Raw genomic sequence first — 21596 nt, 5'->3', positions numbered from 1 at the left:
ACTAATACTAATACTAATACTAATACTAATGCTAATACTAATGCTAATACTAATGCTAATACTAATACTAAGAATAGAGAGAACATCATGGATTATTGCTGACCTAAGGAGCTAGGAATGTATTCCTGATGGAGGGTACGGAGTACTCGGTACGGTACTGTAGTTAGAAGGTTAGAAGTACGAGTACGGAGTCCTCGTAATAGCATACTGTAGTTAGTAGTACCGGAGGTATCAGGTACTCCCGGGAATAGTCTAGTCAGGAGTAAGATTCGCGTACCATCCTACTGTACTCGCTCCTGCGATCTCGACAGCCCCCCAAGTACCCGCTACTTCCTTCCAGTGCCCATCTACTCCACCTCCACTCCCAAACCCTCTTCCTTCACATCTGCTCCCCCCGTACTCAGTACCTGCCACCAATTGCTCATTGCTCTGCCCACTAATCCACTCCGGCCTTATCATGATTCCTCTCCCCACCCATGTGTCGCCGTGATAGGATGTCCGTGATGCGCTCTGCCCCTCTCAATGGGCCGCGGGCCATTCGCCTTCATATGCACACCCGCCGTATATGAATTGCTCCCCCTCGTGCCTCTCGTCTCCCCGCCGAGCTTCTTATTTCTTATTCCTCCTCCTCTAAACCCCCTCTCCTTCTGACCAGACACTCCCCGCTATGGATTGGTTGCATGTCTACATCGCCGGCGCGGCCTTCTTGGTCTTTGCCCTCGTCGCGCTCGTTCTCCTCGTCTCCTCCAAGCAGCTCAAGGTTGATATGGACCATGGCCTGCTTACGTATGTCAAGTTCATCTGGGCCAATTTCCTGAAGCCCCATGATAGGAGTGTGGAGGGCCAGCAGGGTGCGCTGGAGAGCTTCTACAAGACCCAAGTATGTTGGGGAGGACATCTGGTACCCCCAAGTGGAAAATGAGCTTGGGAGATCTCAATGGAAGAAAGCTGACACCGTGGCTACTAGGCGAATGTTTACGATGCGACTCGTCGTCGTCTGCTCCATGGTCGTGAGGACATGCTCGGTCTGGTGGCCGCGCAGTTGAAGTACAAAGTAGAGAACAAGGAGATCAAGGCAGGCAAGGCAGTTTGGGTTGATGTAAGTGATGAGATTGACTGCCATTGAAGGACAGTAGCTAACGAGCATTGCTCACAGGTTGGTGGTGGTACTGGGTATGTGCAGCAGACGCTTGTCTCGTGTTTATCGCAATCGACTAACCCTCCGGCAGATACAACATCGAGGCCATGTCGGCTTTCCTTCCTGTGGACAAGTTCTTCGATCACGTTTACCTCGTCGATCTCTCCCCTTCCCTCTGCGACGTTGCCCGCCAGCGCTTCCAACGCCTCGGCTGGAAAAATGTTACCGTCTTGTGCCAGGATGCTCGCTCGTTCCGTCTCCCCGAGAGGCAGGTTGACCCCAAGGCGGCTGATGGTGTGACCACTGATTGTGCAGATTTGATCACCATGAGCTACAGCTTGTCTATGATTCCCGGTAAGCAGGCACAACCAGAGATGCGGGATACTCTGAGGACTATGATTCTGACTGACGTTTCTTGTCAGACTACTACAGCGTTGTTGATTCGTTGACCTCCCGCCTCACGGCAACTGGCCTGCTCGGTGTTTGCGATTTCTACGGTAATGCTCGAAAACGCGGGAGGTGAATCTCAATTGATGCTGACACCATGTACAGTTCAAAGCATTGTCGACGTCTCCTGCCGTAACTACACCGGTGGCGCCTTCAACCGCCATGTCAACTGGCTCGGACGTGTCTTCTGGCGCGCGTGGTTTGACTTTGACCGTGTGAGCTTGGAAGCCGCTCGTCGTGATTACCTGGAGTACAAGTTCGGTACCGTGATCTCGGCCAGTGAGCGCAACTATGCTCTCGGCGGTATCCCTTACTACATCTTCGTGGGTTGCCCTAAGGAGATTGCCTCTACGCCCTCGAGCCAGGCCGCCATTGAGAAGCTGGATGCTTCCTTCACCGAGTCTCCTTACCTGCTCCCCGCCAACCACCAGAAGGAGATGGACAGAGCTGTGGAGAATGCAACGACCGAGATCCGTTCTAAGGCATATGAGTCGGCTGTGATCAACTTGAGCGCCAACCTGCCCCTTCCTTCTTCTTTCTATCAAAACCACCACTACCGCATCCACTATAATGATATGCTTCCCAAGCACACCCAGTTCCAGAATGAGTACATCTATGCCTTCACCTGGGAGGATCCCCGTGTCGACCACCGCCTGCTCAACATTGGCCCCGATGATGTGATTCTGGCCATTACCAGCGCCGGTGACAACATCCTGGATTACCTGCAAAAGAACCCCCGTCGCGTTCACGCCGTCGACCTGAACCCCAACCAGAACCATCTGCTAGAGCTCAAGGTGGCCAGCTACATTGCGCTGGGCCACCGTGACATGTGGAAGATCTTCGGCGAGGGCAAGCACCCTGAGTTCCGCGAGCTCCTCATCTCCAAGCTCAGCCCTCACTTGTCCAGCCAGGCCTTCCAGTACTGGGCCGAGCACACTCACGTCTTCACCTCCAAGTCTGGTCGTGGTCTGTACGAGACTGGTGGCTCGCGCCATGCTATCCGCATGATTCGCTACCTGTTCAATATTTTCGGACTTCAGGGTGAGGTGGAGAAGATGTGCTCGGCACAGACTCTTGCTGAGCAGCGGGAGATCTGGCCTCGCATTCGTCGGGTTCTGCTCAGCAAGCCGTTGAACTGGGCTATTGTCAGCACTGAGTGGTTTGCCTGGAAGGCAGCTGGTGTCCCGCGTAACCAGCGCAACATGATTGTTGATGACTACTTCCGCCGCAACGGGTTGACGACGGATATGAAGCACGGCAAGGATATCAGTGGCCAGTCTATCTGGGAATACGTGGTGAACACTCTGGATCCTGTGGTCAACGATACTCTGATCAGCAACGATAACTACTTCTACTACCTGTGCATGCAGGGCAAGTTCGATCGCCGGTAAGTTGACCCTGGCATTCTTAATGGAATCACTTTGCTAACACGATCACAGCTGCCAACCTACGTACCTGTCACCGCAAGCACACGTCAAGTTATCTACACCCGGTGCCTTTGACGGTCTCCGCATTCACACCGATGAGATCAACGAGGTGATCAACCGCATTACCCCTGGCACATTGACCATCGCCGTGGTAAGTCATCCAGTCCCGATACATTCATCAACATTGTAGCTCACATCGATATCTAGGTCATGGACTCCATGGACTGGTTCGACCCCGAGGGAGATGCCGCACCCGCACAAGCCCGTCGTTTCAACGCTGCTCTGAAGAAGGGTGGTCGTATCCTGCTCCGCTCTGCCAGCATCGACCCCTGGTACATCAAGCACTTTGAGGAGAACGGCTTCTCACCCCGCCGTGTTGGCGCCCGTTTCCCAGGAACGTGTATTGACCGGTTAGTCCACACCCGTTTCCCTAATCAAGAATACTCTCCTGACATCTTCCAGCGTCAACATGTACGCCTCAACCTGGATCTGCACCAAGACCGAGGACATCACTCGCCCCAAGAACAGCCGCACCATCTCCGTCCTCTCCCTCGGCGACGCGGCCCTCGGATCAGCCAAGCGCTCCAACAGTGTGGAAGATTTGCAAATTTGAAACCATTCCTACCCCCTCCTCCCCTAGATGATACCTGATATCCATTTCCTTTCTCTCAGCGTGTTACCTCGTCCGATTTTATCCCTTATTACTCTATGCCCCCTAACGTGATCCCCTACTGTTTTTTTGTTTTTTTGTCCGGTTTTGCCGGTCCATGGCTTTTATTCTTATGATACATATTTTTCTGAGGCGTATGGAGTATTAATAACCCCTGCACGCAGGCGGTGGTGGGGTTGATTACAAAATTTGATTTTTTTGATGATGAATTTCCTTCGGATCGTGTTGTCTCGTGTATGCCGTGATGGGATAACTGTTATTTCAAATGCTGGATGATAGAAGTGATGTATTTTGAAAACAGTCATGACTAATGTCAGTTTGAGAGCCCAGTCTCTAACGTAATTCCCTGCCGTCCCGAACACCCCCAAACACCATAGTAAACACGATATTTCATGTGGCTATATATCAACAACAAGAGTATAATATTTCTTGATTTTTGGTAGGATAGTTCCTGGTAATGTATCAACTAGTATAGATCTATCAATAAATAGATTACATAGTTATTTACATATATTACTAAAAATAAACGCCGACAAGGTGATGCATATTTATATATCAATATTATATTACCTCAAAATAGGGTTTGACCTGATAAATATACTTAATGTGACATATTTGATACTTGAATATCTCATGAACTTATATAAACCCTTGTGGGTTGAAATATCATAATCTAAATTATCGTATTTACCATGGTGTTTGGGGTGTTCGGGACGGCAGCGAACTACGTTATATACTGGGTTGTATAATGTATATTCGACTAGAAAGTCTTCTATTACTAAACCAAAGGACGCAGAGGGAACCTGTGCATGTTATAGCCCGAAATCTTGAAAGGATAGACTGAAATCAGAGCTATCATAGCCAGTAGCACGTCGACGAAGATTCAATTAAGCTATCCAAAATATGAAGGCCGCGAACATAAAAGATTCTCGGAGAATCGGACGGAAGATTACGGTTACCTCCGTCCGACCTTCCAACCTGTCCATGAATTGCACTCACACAAAAAGAACAGTCCTGAAAACACTCAAATCCACAGAATATCCATGTAACAAGGAGCGCGCAATTCAAACACACTCAATTATATCCATAACAGGCAAATTCATCTTAACCAACTCCTATTCACAAACCGCACGCCCGAGCCCCAGTCCAGTCCGCGGCTCGCTTTAGTGATACGGAAGTGGCAGTATACCATGTGAAATAATTATCCCAAAAGGCTAAACCGTCTTGTTCGGAACCACCTAAACCGAAACTACCTAAACCGAAACTTGGGCGTCGTGTGTTTGGGTGAGGATGTTAGATGCGGGTTGTCAGAGACCGGCCAGAAAGGAAACTACCGCGTCATCCCCAAGGTTCTTTCGTTCCTGATTACATTTAATGAAAGTCATTCGTAGGTCCTGCCGAGATTTTCAAGGGGTTGATTGAGCCTGTGCTCGGGGTCCTGCCAATTGCATATTTGACTAGAAACCAGAGATATGGGAGACTCCAGCCTGGGAAAAAGTAGCAGCGTGCAAGGCTACAACACTAAACGACGCTAGTAGGGTATCATAAATGAAAGAGCAATAATTTAAGCTCAATAATCTCCCCACCATGATCGAAATCAACACGCTAGCCACGGAAGCCAGCGAAATCCGGGGCAATGGGCCTCGGGTGAGCATCCGAGCGCAGATGCTAGGCGATCTGCAATTTTATTTCTAGCACCCGAGGAAAAATTTCTTGTCTCTTTATTAAGATGATTTTCTCCTCCACCAGACTTTGACTGGGGACACCGTCGACCCCCGATAAACCCGTCACCAGACATGACATCTGCCCCATAAATGGTGTGCTTAGGCCTTGATGAGACTCAAATCAAATCAGTCACCGTGAATTTCACCGCGGAGTAATTTTCGGTCATTGAAAAAGTATGGCCAAAGTTGCCAAGCATTGCATGGTATATTCACACGGCTGAACCTTCCAAGCGCCGCTAGCTAGTATGTGGTATCAGCTTCCCAAGTGACCAAACAGAGCGCTGCTACATACTTAGACTACCGCCGTGTAAGGAACTTTCGCCGAGACTAAACACTAGGCTAAGCTTCGCCGAATCCCAGACAGAAGAACATAAGAGCGGAAGGGCGATTCGCCATCAGCCACAGCCATGGCGCAAGGTAAGAAATTCAAGCTTTGGTGGGGCTCAGACATTGCGCTAGGCACAAACCATCAAGTCCTGACCCAAGCAAGTTCCAAATCGCAGTGATATCTGGGAAAGTTTGAGTCTAGGTTAAGTCGCGTCAACACGGCGATTGGAAGGCTCCAGAGAAATTATCCAGAATTCCATGATTGTGGAGAAAACGAGATGATGTCGCCATTCCAGTGTATGAGCACGAGGTAGCTGCCCTTTGGCCTTGAACATTTTATCTAAATTGGTTATTCTGACTAGGAGTGTTAGGGCTGTAATTCATGATATAAAGCTTGGGCTCTCGCGACTTTGACCTTGAAGATGCTTTTATCGCGTCCCTGTTGAGTGAAGCCGCGGCCCACACCGCGTGTCATTGAGTATTTCTCAATCATCGCCTGGCGCCATGTCGGAAACTGTCGAACACAATGAGAATCCACACCGACACGAGTCTTCGGGCCTTGCCCATGAAGAGCCCATTATTCACCACTCCACCGTCCAAAAGACCGAGTTGACCAGCTTCATCCATGAGGCGAAGGAGGGTGCCGAACTGGAAAAGCAGATGACCCTCAGCCGAGCCCTGAAACTATACCCCAAAGCTGCGTTCTGGTCTATTGTCCTATCAACCGCCCTAGTGATGGAAGGCTACGACACTCTTCTATTGGCGAACTTTTATGCGCTTCCGACGTTCAGCAAGAAATACGGCATTCTAAACCCGGCAACTGGGAAATATACCATTTCAGCTCCGTGGCGCTCTGGTTTATCGGATGGTGCTGCTGTTGGTGAAATTCTTGGACTTTTCTTGACGGGCCTTATTTCGGAACGTATTGGTTATCGTAAGACGATTCTCGGTGCTTTAGTCATGATCACAGGGTTCATTTTTATCACTTTTTTCGCCGTGGACATCAAGATGCTTTTGGTTGGTGAGATCCTTTGTGGTTTGCCGTGGGGTGTGTTCCAAACTATCTCGACTGCGTATGCTTCCGAGGTGTGTCCAGTTAGTCTTAGGGCATACCTGACGACTTACAACAACTTGTGCTGGGTTATTGGCCATTTCATCGCCTCTGGAGTACTACGCGGAATAGTCAACAATACCACAGCCGAAGCCTATCGTATCCCCTTTGGAATTCAGTGGATGTGGCCACCACTCCTCATCGTCGGTGTTTACTTTGCACCAGAGTCACCTTGGTGGTTAGTCCGCAAGGGGCGTCTCGAAGAAGCGAAACGGTCATTATTGAGGCTTACAACCAAAAATGATCCGGACTTTGATGCAGATAAAACAATTGCGATGATGGAACATACCAATCAACTCGAACAAGAGATGTCGTCCGGTACCAGCTACCTGGACTGTTTCAAGGGAGTGGATCTTCGTCGAACTGAGATCTGTACCGCTGCTTGGGTGGCCCAAAGTATCTGCGGGTCAACATTTATCGGTTACTCAACAACGTTTTACGAACAAGCTGGACTTCCTACCGTGGACGCATTCGACATGTCTATGGGACTTTATGCTATCGCAGCCGTTGGAACACTGTTGTCATGGTGGGTCATGACCTTCGTTGGTCGACGAAAAATCTATCTAGTCGGAACAGCGACCATGTGTGTGATTCTGTTCATAGTCGGCATGCTCGGAATTGCCCCAAAAACCAACAAATCCGTGTCATGGGCTGTCGGCTCCATGATTCTGGTATTCGCCTTCGTCTACGACTCTACAGTCGGTCCCGTATGTTACTCTCTCGTCGCCGAGATGTCATCTACAAGATTACGAGCCAAGACGATCGTGATTGCCCGAAACTTCTACAACATCGCCGGGCTGGTAACAAACGTCCTCATTAACTATCAGCTGACACCTACTGCGTGGGACTGGGGTGCAAAGGCGGGCTTCTTCTGGCTTGGAACGTGCTTTTTGTGCTTTGTTTGGACGTTTTTCAGGTTGCCGGAGCCGAAAGGGAGAAGCTATAGTGAGCTTGATATTCTTTTTGAGAAGAAGATTCCTGCTCGCCAATTCAAGCATACAAAGGTCGATCCTTACCAGGTGGAGCATGTTGCGATTGTTGAAAGCAGGGCAAAAGGGGATGTCGTCTAAGGACCTTGGATTATAATTGTAGTTAAATTATGGCTTCTTTCAATGCTACTCAATACGTCAAATCTTCCTCATCCATAAAAATGGGTTTGGAGGGTCAACAGCCCTGAGTAAGTAACCCCTCAAGTATGGAGCGGTAGAATCTCCACTCGGAGATCATATCAAAACTTCTTTCTTCTCTGATCTCAATAGCATAGACATATCCAATATCAGAAAGAGCCCTACATGTTTATCATGCAGGCTATTAGCCACAAGGTCCTGCCCATCTATTTAGATTCTCTAGCCTCTCGTTAGATATTAACTTCATCAACAATCCTACGATCCTTGGATCTATCTGTCCCTTGTCACGAATTCTAACACTACATATAGCACGTGGACTGGTGACTCCAATGCCCTAGGAAGACTACGCCCGTCTCAGATCTAGATAGGGTCATCGCTGTTCAAGTTCCATCATGAATTTCAAATACTTGCTCATCTAAAGCATCAAAACGAACCCACTCTTCCAACGAACTTTCCCAGAGACATGATAGTCCAGTATATATGGAAACAAATACTCAGCAACCGCCTCCATCCCCACCCCCTCCACCTCCACCACCGCCACCATCCCCACCAGACGAACCCCCCGAACAGCCCCCAGAACTCGAACCCCCACCATCTCCATATCCACCACCCCTCCATAAGAACCCCCCGAATCACCTACATATCCACCCCCAGACGAGCCCCCACCCGAGTACCCCGATCCCCGTGACACCCGCGATGTCTTGGTAGTTGATGGCGGATAGTATGGTTTATACGCCGGAGTGACGGGCGCAGCAGCGGCAGTTTTAGCGGCAGCTTCGCAAAGGCGCTCCTGCTCTTTGAGAGCTTCTTTGTCTCTGCGGACTTGTTCTGCGAGGCGTTCTTGGGCTTCGCGGCGGCGGCGGGAGGGGGATTTGAGGAATTCCCACATTGTATTGTAGCAGCTGGGACAGGGGAGGATGTAGATTGGATGGAGGTTTGATGTATGTGTTTGGATAAAATATTCTGCTCAGGGAAGAGCAGAGATGGTAGGTTGGTTGTAGACGAGTAGACAAGATCAGTTGAGTAGATGATGAATTGAGTAGATATTGATATGAAGGGAACAGGCACTGGGAAGGTCATTATATACTGGTTTCTGACTATATACAAATAGCCATGTCCATAATGGATTCCATCCATCCTTGAATTCGGAAGAGGTCACGACCTACCAAGACAAGACCAAAGTGAGCCTTACCTCGGCGTCTCGTATAGACCCACCTAGGCACAGCTAGGGACATTCTATACTTGCAAACAACGAACGACTCACTACCTACGGACTGAGGGATTACCTACCAATAACCTACCACGAAACACTGAAAGCTACCTCCATAGCATCACTATCAACTGACTCACTATACTATCCAACTCCACGTGTCCACCTTCCTCCATAACTACGTCAGTAGTTCATTAACATTGGCAGTGGCTGAGCCGTAGGGCACCACACCAGGCACAGCCCTGTCTCCCCACCCCACTCCAATGGATCTTCGGGCAACTCCTAGCGCAATCCATGTTCCATCAGGGATCGAAGAAGCCTAATGCCTAATCCCAATCAAAGGAATAGGTAAATAGATAAGCGATGCGCCCGGGGAAAATAATACCAGGCACCGGGCAAACCCCAGGCAAGGCGTCATACCCACTAGGCGCTAGTTTATCGATGATAGGCTATGTACTTCGTAAACTACTTCCAGACAGATTTAGTATTCCGCCTCAAGATCTCGCTTTACGTTTCCTAATCCGGGTAGAATGATCCATCCCAGGCATTACTTCTTCTAAGGATCTATCTGCACGCTATTTTCATATCTACAGGTATCTACCTGATCTCGTAGCGAGGGACGGACTCGGGCGTGATAAGTGTATGTAGTTGCCCTGTCCTAGGTTGTTCCGCCTGCTTGGCTCGTATAGGAGCATGTATGAGGCAGATTTAGACTTGGCGAGAGGATATATTCGTATTCGAGGCGGACTACCGAGTGGATGTGTGGCAGATATCTATTCACAATACATGATCAGAGTACAGACTCAAGAAAGATGACGTGTTGGTGGACAGTATAGAAAAGGAAGTACTGTACGGTAGGATATGAATGATTCTGGGTATTAAGTCTCAAGGGAGTACTCAAGTCACTTTTCGTGAATAGCTGGGACTTTCAGGCTATCGCGCCGATTTAGGTAGAAACCTGTGCAGTTATGTATAGTCTTAGATAAACTACACCCACAACCAGATACAGCGCCATTGGCATAGCCATGCCATTGAACCTACTCCAGTCCAGTCCAGTCCTTTTGACAAAACAGTATATACAATATCCCACCCCGTAATACAATCAAACCACGCCAACCCAATCAATCAACCAATCACCCGTTTTAAACCATTTACATCTCGGCTCGGGTCCTCCCTTCCTCCGCGCCAACCTTCACATTAACATTAACATCGGCCTCCCCATCCACAGCCCCCGTCAAAAAGAAATCCAATTCACTAGGTCCACCTTGCGAATGCTCATTCTCCGCCAACTGCTCCAAAAGACTCAAGAACGGATCTTTCTCCAGACTACCCGTGCCGGTCTCACTGCTCGCCGTATGCGAGCCGCTCGTTTGCGACTGCGCGCCGGGAGTCAGTGCGGCACCGGATTGGGTTGTGGCTGTCGTGTCGAAGGGGAAGGTTGCGTATTGAGGGTTTGAAGGGGGCGTTGGGGCGATTGCCAGGGAGGGGTCTGTTAGGAAGGCGGGTGGGGAGAGGCCGAAGGCGCTGGGGGAGAAGGCGCTGGGGAGGGAGAGGTGGGATGTTTCTTGGGAGGGTTGGGAGGTGGATTGGGAGAGGTGGTCGGAGGCGGATTGGATGGGGAAGATGGAGGAGAGGGAGGGGGAGGGTTGAGGTTGTTGTTGGTGGAAGTGGAGGGCTGGGGAGAGGGGGTTTCCAGTCGATTGATGTTGTTTGTTATTTGGGTGTTGAGAATGGGAGTGGGAGTTTCGGCGGTCGGAATCTGGGGTTTGAGAGGATGGAAGGGGTGAGGGTGTTGGTCGAAGATTGCCGTAGAAGGGGGTTTGGGGGTTGGTATGAGGGTGGTGCCATTGGACGGTAGAACTGGGTTTGTTGGTCGACATAGCCAGCAGGACTGAGATATGCAAAGTTAGCCATTGTATAATAATTGAAGCGAGTGTTCTGTTCCTACCTCGCGACCAGTTCATCCCCGGTATCAACCAACCGCGCATGGGCACCATCTACAGTCAGACCGGGATACCGGTCCAAGAAATCCTCCAGATGGAACACAGGCGAGAAGCGCATCGAACTACTCGCCAGATTCCGCACCAGCTCCGCATGACAGGTGTATATCGTTTGCAGCAGCTCCCGCTGATGTTGGACCCCGGCCCAGGAATTCCGCAACCAGGCCAGCTGGTGCATCTCGCGGGTGAGAAACTCCGCACTCGACGAGAAGACCTCGCCCTCACGACCTTTGTAGTGCACCCCATGGACATGCACAGTACCCGCCGTGCATACACAATACCCCACAAAGGCGGGCCACTCCACCAGCGGGGAATTTCGGCCCAGCTCGACGAGTTCTGCGATCGCGTTGGAATGGGAGAAGCATAGATTGGTTGCCTCGATCTGCCAGGACTGATGCTGGCCCGTGCCTCTTAGCTCCACGAGATCGATGGGGAGGAAAGGGCGGTATATGAGACAGTGCACCAGATGGTAAATCAGTTTACTCAAAAGTAGCGTTGTACTCTCGGGATGACCGAATAATGTCTCTATCGAAGCAAAGACATCCTGTGTCCCTGCCGCCCAGATATCCAGTTCTTGTCGGATTTTGGACAGATTGGAGAGTGCATGCCATGGGAAGTGCGAATCTCCCTTGACACCACCGGCAGCCAAATAGCGGTTGGTGACGCCGAGGATGCGGGTAATGTCGATCAACAATGACGCCGCACTGGGTGTTTTCCGGCGCGAGTCAGCCGAGTATTGAATGTTCGGACCGACGTGGAACAGTTCGCCCTCCATATTGAGACCAGCTGCGTGGGGAGACCAAGAAGGGAGCCGCAAGACGATGGAGTGGTCTGCAATCAGACATGGCCGCCGGGATCCGCATGTAATAAAGCGGTCCATCAGGTAGACGGACCAGAATAATCGGCGGCGGGTTTCGCGCTCGGGTGCAGAGAGATTGGCTTTGGAAGGCATTTCACGCAGTAGATCCAGAGCCACCGCCATGGCCGCGCAGTTTGCTAGTCCGCGATTAGTCAATATTTCAGGTCCTGTGCTGGTACGGGGCCATACAGAATGTCATATAAGCCTTCTTGCCCAATCCATAGGCAAAAAAGGCTTGTGAGAGTAGTAGCAAGGACTGTAATCCCTCCATCGTGGGATTGTCCACGTCAATCATCCGCCGCGCGTGAAGAGCCGCATCCAACCCAACACGCAGAGACTGCTCCGGTTGTCCAACATGAGTATACCTACAAGACATTAGACTTGATCCTGATATCGCATCTACCTGCCCAGATCGAACCACCTACCTCAATGTCATGGCCGAGATCGCCATCGCCAAATGTACCGGTAACTGATTCAACTGATGGCGCTGTCGAGTGCCCGCTTCATCCAACACGTAGAAAGGTTTCCCATGCAATCGTGCGAAATACGCGTCCAGCAAGACATCGGAGAGAGCGCCATTCTGCGGAGCCGATTGCGGGTTGCCCGGCGAGGGTTCATGGCCAGTCAACCTCGGAAACGAGTCGGAATTTTGCGACAGGCTCGATGACAGGGTCGGTCGCGAGTCACTCGCCGGATACGAGTCAAATGCGGAGGCATCGACGGTGTTGCGACGGGTGCCCTGCGCCTGTCCGAGCGGGAGATCGTCGGCTTGCTGCTTGTCCGGGGATGTGGGAGAGATGGGATTTTTCTCATCCTGGAGTCTCTTTTCCAGGCCATCGACGCGTTTGAGGAGAGCCTCGAGGACGTCTGTTTTCGGGCCGCGCTTTTTAGGAATCGCATCTGTACCAGCGGGCGAAGATGGAGGTTAGTTTGGCGGGTCAGGCGATGGGAATGCGGGAATCGGCCCAGTTGGCGGGATATCCGAGCGGTGCTCTCTCACCATAAATGCACGGGCTTTGGAAGACCTTGCAGGCCTCGCAGCTGGGACGGAGACGGTTGCATTTGATCTGGAAAAAAAGCGATGAGTAATTCCGGGTGGATTGAGACCGGTCTTGGGAGTTGGGAGTGGTGGTACCTTTCGTTTGCGACAGGACTTGCAGTTCATGGCCTCGCGCGGTTCAATCGTCGCGCGGCGCGGCGTCAGGCGGTCGATGCTGACCTGCGGGCGCGACATCGCTCATTGAGTACGGGAGAGAGGCATAGAGGGAGGAGGGAGGAGGGAGGAGGAAGAGATTTGGAGGAAGAACAAGAGAAAGAAAGAGAGAAAGAGAGAGGGAAGGAGGTGTTGGGGGGGGGGGAGGAAGTGGAAGTGGAAAAGCAGAAAACGGGCAGGAATACGGATGAAGCGATGGATGACCCGAGCGACCGAGCAGAGAATAGTTGCCAAGACCAGAAAGAGAGCGAAACAAAAAGAGTAAAATTCACTGAAAAGACCGAAAAGACTGAAGAGACTAAAAAGACCCAGAAAACGAGTCTCCAGTAGGCTTAGCTTAGCAGTAGGCTCCGACTGCTCAGTCGAGAAAGAAAGAGGGGAAAACGGGGGCAGGCGATTTGTGGAGAGCGAAATGCGGAGAAGAACGCAAAGTGCCGCCGGAGTTTTCTTAGTTTGTTGAAGGATTGCATTTTCATCGCGCTTTTGAGTGTTTTTTACCTTTTGGCTTTTGGCTAGGGAGCTGCTTTGGTGCTAGCGTGGTTTGAGCCATTTTGGTCTGATTTTATTTCGAGTTAGCCTGGGAGTAGACTTGTCTCTATTCCCTCTAGCTTGACGCCTTCGCCTGCGTAGTCACTGGCCACCGCAACTCTTAGCCTTTCTTGGTGTCTTTGTGGGCTGCCGATGGAGTGGCTCGGTTCCAGTTCGAGTCTGGCAGTCCGTTGCTTAATTGCGAGATGGAGCACTGAATACTCGACGACTACTCCTATGTGACTATCTAGACGATGGCTTAGTGTAGTCCCTCGGCCTAAGACTGTACTCGCTAGACCGGATAGATCCTAGGGCATGATGGCACAATCAGGACATTTGGCTAAAACTGGCTCTTCTATTTTCCCGATGCTTTCTCGATACTGCTATATTACTACGACGACAACTACTATGACTAGTTCGATTTGTAGACACTACCATTCTGATCGAACACTGCTCTGAATCTCATCATCAAATACCTAAATGATCCAAGTATATCATCGTCGTCATAATCAATCCCTCATCTCATCCTCCTCAAATCTCCCTGATGGACAGACCCCACTCTTCTACTAACCGCCCACCACGATTTAATCTACTCCGGACGCACGCCAGAGCCCATCGGAGCATTTACCGTTTTCTCGAGTCTGCTCCGCCGTTAGGGCTTGTCTACACTTCCCTGGCGATCCTCCATACAAACAATCCCTTGCAGGGATGATTTTCTTTACTATTTATTACCCTTCCCACTGATGTACTCGAAGATAATCAATAATCATATGCCTCCCCTTGTCTCTCTTCACGTTCATCACGGGGTCCAATACCGCGTGGACCCTGGTCTAACGGGCGACCTCCGGTCCTTCCTCCTTCCCAATTGCCCAGGATGATGACTCCGTGCAGCTCCCATATATTAGTGAACTTGGTTATTTCTACAACTATACCGTATTCTCAGTAGTTACCATCACATGTCTCACATCAACCTCCCCACTAAATAGATCACTAGTCCCCTCCGAGAACCCAAACCCTCCTGAAGAATTACAACCGCAACGATGGTACCTCTTCCTTGTAATCAACCCTACCCTCCACATCCCACATTCCCCGAGGTTTACCCAGCATCTTCTGGAACGGACGCAACTTACTACGTACCTAACCCAACCCAATCCCTAGGGCCGTCCTTAAACACCCCCACATCAGCACTTCTCACCACTACTCGACTAACAAGTTACTACTAAACAGTAAACACTAAACACCCAGATCGAGCGATCCGGATCCTAGATCCCGAAACCGAAACAATCCACTCCCAGAGATGAAAGGAACACCTAAGCGCCGGCCGGGGCCAGCATCCTCTACTCCCCAGTCCCAAGTCCCAAGTCCGTGGTCCTTATTCCCACGTATTCCCCTCGTATTCGCCATCCTGGTCTGGTCCGGTCTGGTCTGGTCCGATCCGATTCTCTTTCCCCCCCCGCCTTATCCTCCGTTCTCCTCTTTTACTAAATCATGCACCCTGCCCTGTCCCTGCCCCTGTCCCTGGATCGAGATCGACGATAGGGATACTCCTTTGGAGACGGGGAAAAAGAAGAGGGAACGAGAGAGAGCCGGTGATAGTGCATTAATAGTACAAGTATGGAGGTATGTACGGATATACAAGATCGGCACTGCTGTACATTCGCAGAACCAGCTAGTGTCCACAGCGCAGAGTAATATACTACGAAGTACTCCGTATAGAAATAAAGAAAACAGAATAAAACACCCCGAGACTATTGTCCCATTATACTACCATCGACTATTCCATGCCTCCCCCAGACTCACCCCCGCAAAAACTCGGCTCTTTTCCGTGCAGAATGCAGAATGAAGAATGCAAAATGCAGGACATACGCACCCGACCGGGGATAATCCCCCCGATTTCAAGCATTTATCCAACCGAGGGCGTGTACGGAGTAGTCCTGCAGAACGGACCCTTGGGCTGTAGGCTGCAGGGTTAGCCTAAGTAGCCAACCCCACTGACAGTCTGGTACTGTACGGCCACTCCGCAAAATCCTCCGTAAGGCATATCCTGCATCCCTGCATCCCTGCATGCATGAATGTATGCATGTATGTATGGATATACTTATACATATGCAGGTAGGTCTATAATAATACACCCCGTCTACTTGATCCGGGGATAACCGCCCCGATCCCGATACAATTACAATGCACCGTGATATAGTAAACGATCCGATCTCCCAAACTCCATCACCCATCAACCTCACCCCTATGGCAAGTTACCTTCCAATACATTATACAACACGCCCCTCCCTCACAAACTCCGCCATTCTCCTCGCAGCACTAGACCCTCGTCCCCCAAGCATCCCCAGCCCATCCACAACCCCCTCCCGATCCCCCACCGGCCTCTCCTGACTAACCTTGAACCGCCCCTCGACCCGGGTGATCTCGACCTGCATACCCACGATATTCTTCTTTAAAAGGGCGATATACTTTGCAGGTGCGTCGTCAAGTGTCCACGGCCTTGGCCCATCACCATGACCATCCCCATCCAAAAACCCCATAACACCCTCCTCCCCCAACCTTGCAAGATCCGACAACTGCCCCTCCAAAAACAAACCCGTCTCTTCCAGAGCCTTATCATGAAAAACCCTCATCCGCCCATAAACCTGTACAGCAGCATAATTCCACGTCGGCGCAATCCGCGCCTTGTCCCTGTCCTTGTCCGCTCCTTTAGCAGCACCGTTAGCAGCAGCGTTGGCCGCCGTGTAAAAATGCGGCGTGATATAGTGATCGACAGGGCTGGTGAAGATGATTAAGACTTCGCCAGGGAGATAGGAGCCCGTGCTTGCGCCTGCGCCTGCGCCTGCGCTCGCGCCGTGATCCTGTGCTTGGGCTTTGGCCTGGGCCTGGGCTTGGGCGTGGACTTGATCTGTAGATCCAGATCCGGCTGAATTGGGTTCTTGGGGGGTAATACTACTGCTGCTGGCGCTGGCGCTGACGCCGGCGCTAGCGGGACAGCCGTCCGTGACGGCTTCGATCATAGCGGCAGTTTGTGGATTTGCGCGGGCGATGTGACCACGCAGGACGCCCAGGGAGGAGCGGTTGTGCGTGCTAGAAGTAGAAGTGGTGGTGGTGGTGGCGGTGGTGGTGCTACCGTTCAGTGTCCGAGAGGACGTTGATTCTGATTGGGCCCCCGTTTCTGTTCCTGTTTCCAATTCCGCATCTACTGCATCATCCAACACCCAGGGGATATGACTACATTGCAACGTAGCAAAATTCGCCGAGGGCAACGAGGTGGTGAGGACGCCTAGGGGATGGGCGCGGATAAAAGCGTGTAAAGTGGGGGAGATCGTGGACTGCGTGGTCGGGGCGGAGGTGCATTGAGAGTGAGGGCGGTGGATGGGGATGTATGAATAGTGCTGTACTCCGTGTACGGAGTACTTGGTAAGTACAATGTAATTGATGGAGGTAGGAAGTGTAGTCTGATGTATGGTTGTATGGTGATAGGACGTTCAAGAAAGGAAAAGGGAACGGGCCAGGTACCAAAGTGAATTCGAATTCGGAAAGGATTCGGAAAGGAGGGGTTGGAGGGGACCCCGGATTTGCCGATGAGATGGATCCATTTGATCGGATAACCGATGAACTTGGATTGAATGACTCTTCGCGTCGGAGTCATGGACTATGCGACAAATGCTAAGACTGCATTATACAATAACATATAAGCATTGTTGAATATTGAATTTACAAAGATAGATAATCTTCAAAAGCAAATAGGAACCGAGGTAAATATACTGGCGAATCGTGAACTTGGCAAGTATACAAGTATGCAAGTATACACTATTCCCGTCATCGTCATGCACATCTAAATGCACTGCGATTGAACAACAATGGAACCAGATCGCCAAAAAAGAAAGAAAAGAAAAGTCGGACAAGATGATAGTTAATCAGTGAAATCATAAATGATAATGATAATCCCAATTCCAGACCAGCTCCAACAACTCCAATCCCAGACCCTCGACGGCAATCTTCAGATCTATATATCGTCCAGGCCACGCACAAACACAAGCATATACCTTAAGGTACAGACATACAATCCATCCACCCTTAATCACAAAGTCGAACATAAAAGTCAAACCCACTCCAGCCCTGGCTATGTCTCTCTCAAAACAACGGCCTCCCAGACGCCATCCGTACAAAGTCAAACGGCACATTCTGCCCCACCAACAACCGCAACGTCTCCACCGTCGTCCAAGCACTCACATCCTCACTCCCATACGCCGTCCACCCAGCACTACTCGCCACACCCAACGGATCACCCTTCCTGGGCCCACTGGTCAAATCCAGATACACCTTGCCGCGCGTGGACGGCGGCGACGAGCGGCCATTGGTCCGATAATGGCGCAGCAACGGCTGCACCAGCAGCGACTTTTCCGGCGGCAGCGCAGAGACAATGACAAACGGCTGCTCGACTAGTTTCACCGACTGAATCGACGTAAACGGTTCCAAGCCTGCGGCCAACGGCCCACTGGCCTTAAATCCGACCGTGTAGATAGATCCAACGCCTAGACTGCGCAGGGCGAAGATCGCAGCCGAGGCGTCGATCTCGGAGCCGGCAAGGATGATTGCCGCGCGGCCGCGGTACGCGGAGGGGACGTACTCGCGCGTCAGCGTCGCGCGGATACCCTTCCACGCGGCGTTTTCGCCGATGAACCGCGCGCTGCCGGTTTCACCGGGGGCGGCGAGGGCGATGGTGTCGACAAGCCCGATGGCGCGGGCGGCGTCGCTGATGGCGGGGATGTAGGTGGTGGAGCTGGGGATGGGGGGTTGAGGCAGGCACCGCCGAATTGGGGCTGTGTGAGGATGGATTCCATGGAGCCCTTGGGCCCGCGGTCGATGGAGGTAAAGGTATGCGGGAGGCCGAGCTCGTTGAGGCATTTCTCCATGAACATGGAGTGCGGGGTGGCGCGGAACGAGCCGATCACGTAGAGATCGCGCTTGGGCAGTTGGCCCATGATGTGGAGGGCTTCGTTGATCTCGGCTGCGGTCAGCTGGCCGGGAGCTGCGATCATCGGGAGCAGAGGGTGGGTGATGGGGGAGAAGACGGTGTTCAAGGCACGCGACAGTTGACCCATTTGGCCCATGTTGACGGCGGAGAGCAACGGGCCCGGGCCACGGGCTTTGATGGTCGAACGGAAGTATTCCAGTTCATAGTTCTGCTCGATGGTCGACACCATGGCGATCATCTTGACGATATCACCGTACTTGGCGCTCTCAGCAAAGACGCGCTGAGCCTCGGGCGCCGTCCACTTCCACGTCCCGGAAAAGTCATGGAACGCAGACATGATGATGCTATGGCCCTTGACTTCAGATAACCGCCGGCGAATCTCCTCGGGCAGCCACAGCTCCACGTCGACATACTCGACCCCCCACTTGATCGCACGGCGCAAGTACTTGTAGAACAACATGGGGTCGTCCATGGGGAATTTCCCATTCTCCTTGGTACACCTCGCGGTGAAAATAATCGGCAATTCGGTATGTTGCCGCAACAGCATCAATTGCTGTCCGACGTACTTTAAGCTCGGCACCGAGCCCGCCGCAGCTCCATCCACCGTAGGCTCGACCAGCAAGTCCACGCGAATCTCAACTGCATCCGAGCCCACCGACAAGATATCCAGATTCGACAGCGCCGCATGCACATCCGGAAAAGTCGTCGAGATAAAATTCGTGCGCGTCTTCGTGCGCAAGTCCTCATGCGGCCTCGTCTGGCCCAGGGTCAACGACAAAAAGCGCGTCAGATCACGGCGCAGAAACGGGGTGCGCGAGTACAAGAACTCGTAGTCGCAGGTCTCGGTCAGGGCATCTTCGGGCGCGGTCCCGTCTTCCACGCAATGCGTGTTAATCAGGACAATCGACGACCTGTCGCAACCTTCCAGACTGCGGTCGAGATCATGCGCCAGCACGCCTGCGACGACCACGTCCGTGGCTCTGGCCAGCGTCGCAAGCGAGGTCTCGGTTGTCCAAGGCTTTCCGAGCACCTCCGCGACCATGTGTACGATGCTTTCCATGCCGGCGCCAAACACAATGACTATCGTCCCGGACGGGGTTTCCGGCGGGGGGATCACGGAGGGGGCGACATGGTTCGGGGAGGCAACGGCGGGGGCATTATTCGAGACAATGGCGGCAATGTTTAAAGCTGAAGTACCGGAAGAGGCCGACGTAGAGGTGGACGGACCGGTCGAGGAATTGTTAGTGGAAGCGGAGTGAGGACCGGGGTCCTTTAGAGCCGTCTCGACGGCGGGAGTCTCGTCGAGGAGCGGCGTTGCCATGGGCGAAAGGGTAGTTGGCATCATCGTCGCAACGCAGACCCGGACGTTTTCATACTTGGTTCGAGACAAAGGATGGGGGGGGGGTAAAGGGACAGTAAGGTAAATGCTCGAATTGGACTGGGCCAAGGTGTTTCCTCCCAGATATTTCCCCCAATCCTTGAAGATCGCGGAATCTCGGTCACACCGTTTCCCCGTCACAACGTCACGACGTCAACGATCAACTGTCACGTTCAAGAGCCGCGGCCACGCAAAGCAGACTAGACACGAGCTCAAGTCCCGTCGGATAAAATCAAGAGGAAGGAATCAACCAAGACCAAGAAGAAAACAAAAAAGGGAGGGAAGGGAGAAAAGAGAAGAAGTAAGCGCAAGAGATAAACAACGAGAAGGGTGTGATGGAAAAATAGGACTATCAGGGTCCGGCTCGCCCACGGCAAGTCGACAGGAGTATCCGCAACGGCATAGACCGGCGATTGACCGAAGAGGCGAAGGTGAGCAAAGAACAGACTGAACGAGACCCTAATTACTGTTTCGTGGGGGAGGTGGGATACAGTACTACTCTGTCTCCGTGGCACTTTTTTCCAGACGGGATTAACCGGATAAAGTGCGACTGGGATAAGTAGACGGAAGAGTAGGCGTCGTAGTGTAGTAGTCACAGAGCAGGATGGGGTGGAATGGCAGGGGTCGGATAGAGTTTAATACGTGGGGGAACAGGGGGGAGCGAAAGGGAAAAAAAAGAAAGAAATTGGCGGCTATAGTGCAGAGTAAGACCGTACGAGTCGTAACGGGGGATGAATTCGAGAGGAAGAAAAGGCCAGGGCCAGGGTCAGGGAGGAAACCCGACCGCGACGAGGTGAACGGGGGTGGTGCAACCATTCACAAAGACCGAAACCGCGAAATTTCGAATGCGAACTCCATTTCCGGGGGGCGCGGGGGAAGGAGGAGACGGGGTTGGGATCTTCCGCCAATCAGCGTGGACCAGAGCCGAATGGATCGGATGTTGGAGAAGATCGGGGGATTTTTATCCGGCTATTATACGGGAGAAACCCACGACAGGAGATACAGCCTGGGAGAACTAGGTACAAAGTAATGAGAGACATGGATGAAAGACAGAGAGATACACGAGAAGCATAGAATGAGTCCCCGATACCGTCGAGGATCCTCCATCGAGGTATCCTACCTATTCTCTCCATACTAGATCCACGGAGTATAGACTCTGGGTCTAACATCTTGGCAACCCCATACTACCAGGAATAGCCAGTATAACCACTATAGCCACCGACCAATGCCAGGAGTGATTCCCCGTCTATCATAACACCGTACCATCTACCATCCAACCCCAGAACTCTCCCACACAGCCGCACCACCCCCCCAAAAGCCCCCACAGGGTCACACTCAACAACCTGGGCACTGGGCACTGGGCACTGGGCCAGTCCTCCCAAATTTCTCCACGATTTGATACGGGGAAAATCTCCGGGCTAACCAAGCAGACACGGCTAACCCAAGAAGGTAGAAC

At 51.8% G+C, this 21596-nt stretch overlaps 5 protein-coding genes across 5 annotated transcripts; 2 read left to right on the top strand and 3 right to left on the bottom strand.

Moving 5' to 3' along the window:
• Window positions 1–667: 667 nt before the first annotated feature.
• N7458_004235 (class I SAM-dependent methyltransferase) lies at window positions 668–3625 on the top strand (the record flags this gene model as incomplete). The annotated part of the gene is made up of 9 exons (XM_056907617.1): window positions 668–880; window positions 968–1099; window positions 1157–1173; window positions 1230–1492; window positions 1561–1635; window positions 1691–2972; window positions 3025–3163; window positions 3220–3422; window positions 3475–3625. The coding sequence occupies 9 exons, from the start codon at window positions 668–670 to the stop codon at window positions 3623–3625; spliced, it is 2475 nt and encodes an 824-aa protein (XP_056768344.1).
• Window positions 3626–6237: 2612 nt separating this feature from the next.
• Window positions 6238–7914, top strand: N7458_004234 (uncharacterized protein; the record flags this gene model as incomplete). Its single annotated transcript, XM_056907616.1, has 1 exon — window positions 6238–7914. One exon carries the CDS (start codon window positions 6238–6240, stop codon window positions 7912–7914), a length of 1677 nt encoding a protein of 558 aa, XP_056768343.1.
• Window positions 7915–8386: 472 nt separating this feature from the next.
• N7458_004233 (uncharacterized protein) lies at window positions 8387–8860 on the bottom strand (the record flags this gene model as incomplete). Its single annotated transcript, XM_056907615.1, has 1 exon — window positions 8387–8860. The coding sequence occupies one exon, from the start codon at window positions 8858–8860 to the stop codon at window positions 8387–8389; it is 474 nt and encodes a 157-aa protein (XP_056768342.1).
• Window positions 8861–10332: 1472 nt separating this feature from the next.
• N7458_004232 (transcription factor domain-containing protein) lies at window positions 10333–13274 on the bottom strand (the record flags this gene model as incomplete). The annotated part of the gene is given in 6 exon segments (XM_056907614.1): window positions 10333–11119; window positions 11130–12177; window positions 12230–12405; window positions 12466–12940; window positions 13041–13107; window positions 13176–13274. The coding sequence occupies 6 exon segments, from the start codon at window positions 13272–13274 to the stop codon at window positions 10333–10335; spliced, it is 2652 nt and encodes an 883-aa protein (XP_056768341.1).
• A 4644-nt stretch (window positions 13275–17918) lies between these two features.
• Window positions 17919–20083, bottom strand: N7458_004231 (uncharacterized protein; the record flags this gene model as incomplete). The annotated part of the gene is made up of 2 exons (XM_056907613.1): window positions 17919–18567; window positions 18705–20083. The coding sequence occupies 2 exons, from the start codon at window positions 20081–20083 to the stop codon at window positions 17919–17921; spliced, it is 2028 nt and encodes a 675-aa protein (XP_056768340.1).
• Between the last annotated feature and the right edge of the window lie 1513 nt (window positions 20084–21596).

The sequence above is a fragment of the Penicillium daleae genome (assembly GCF_028827525.1).
Source record: "Penicillium daleae strain IBT 16125 chromosome Unknown utg000004l_segment0_segment0, whole genome shotgun sequence".
In the NCBI taxonomy this organism is placed as follows: Eukaryota; Fungi; Ascomycota; class Eurotiomycetes; order Eurotiales; family Aspergillaceae; genus Penicillium; species Penicillium daleae.
The sequence above is the reverse complement of the archived record's forward strand: the minus strand, read 5'-3'. Positions and strand labels throughout refer to the sequence as shown.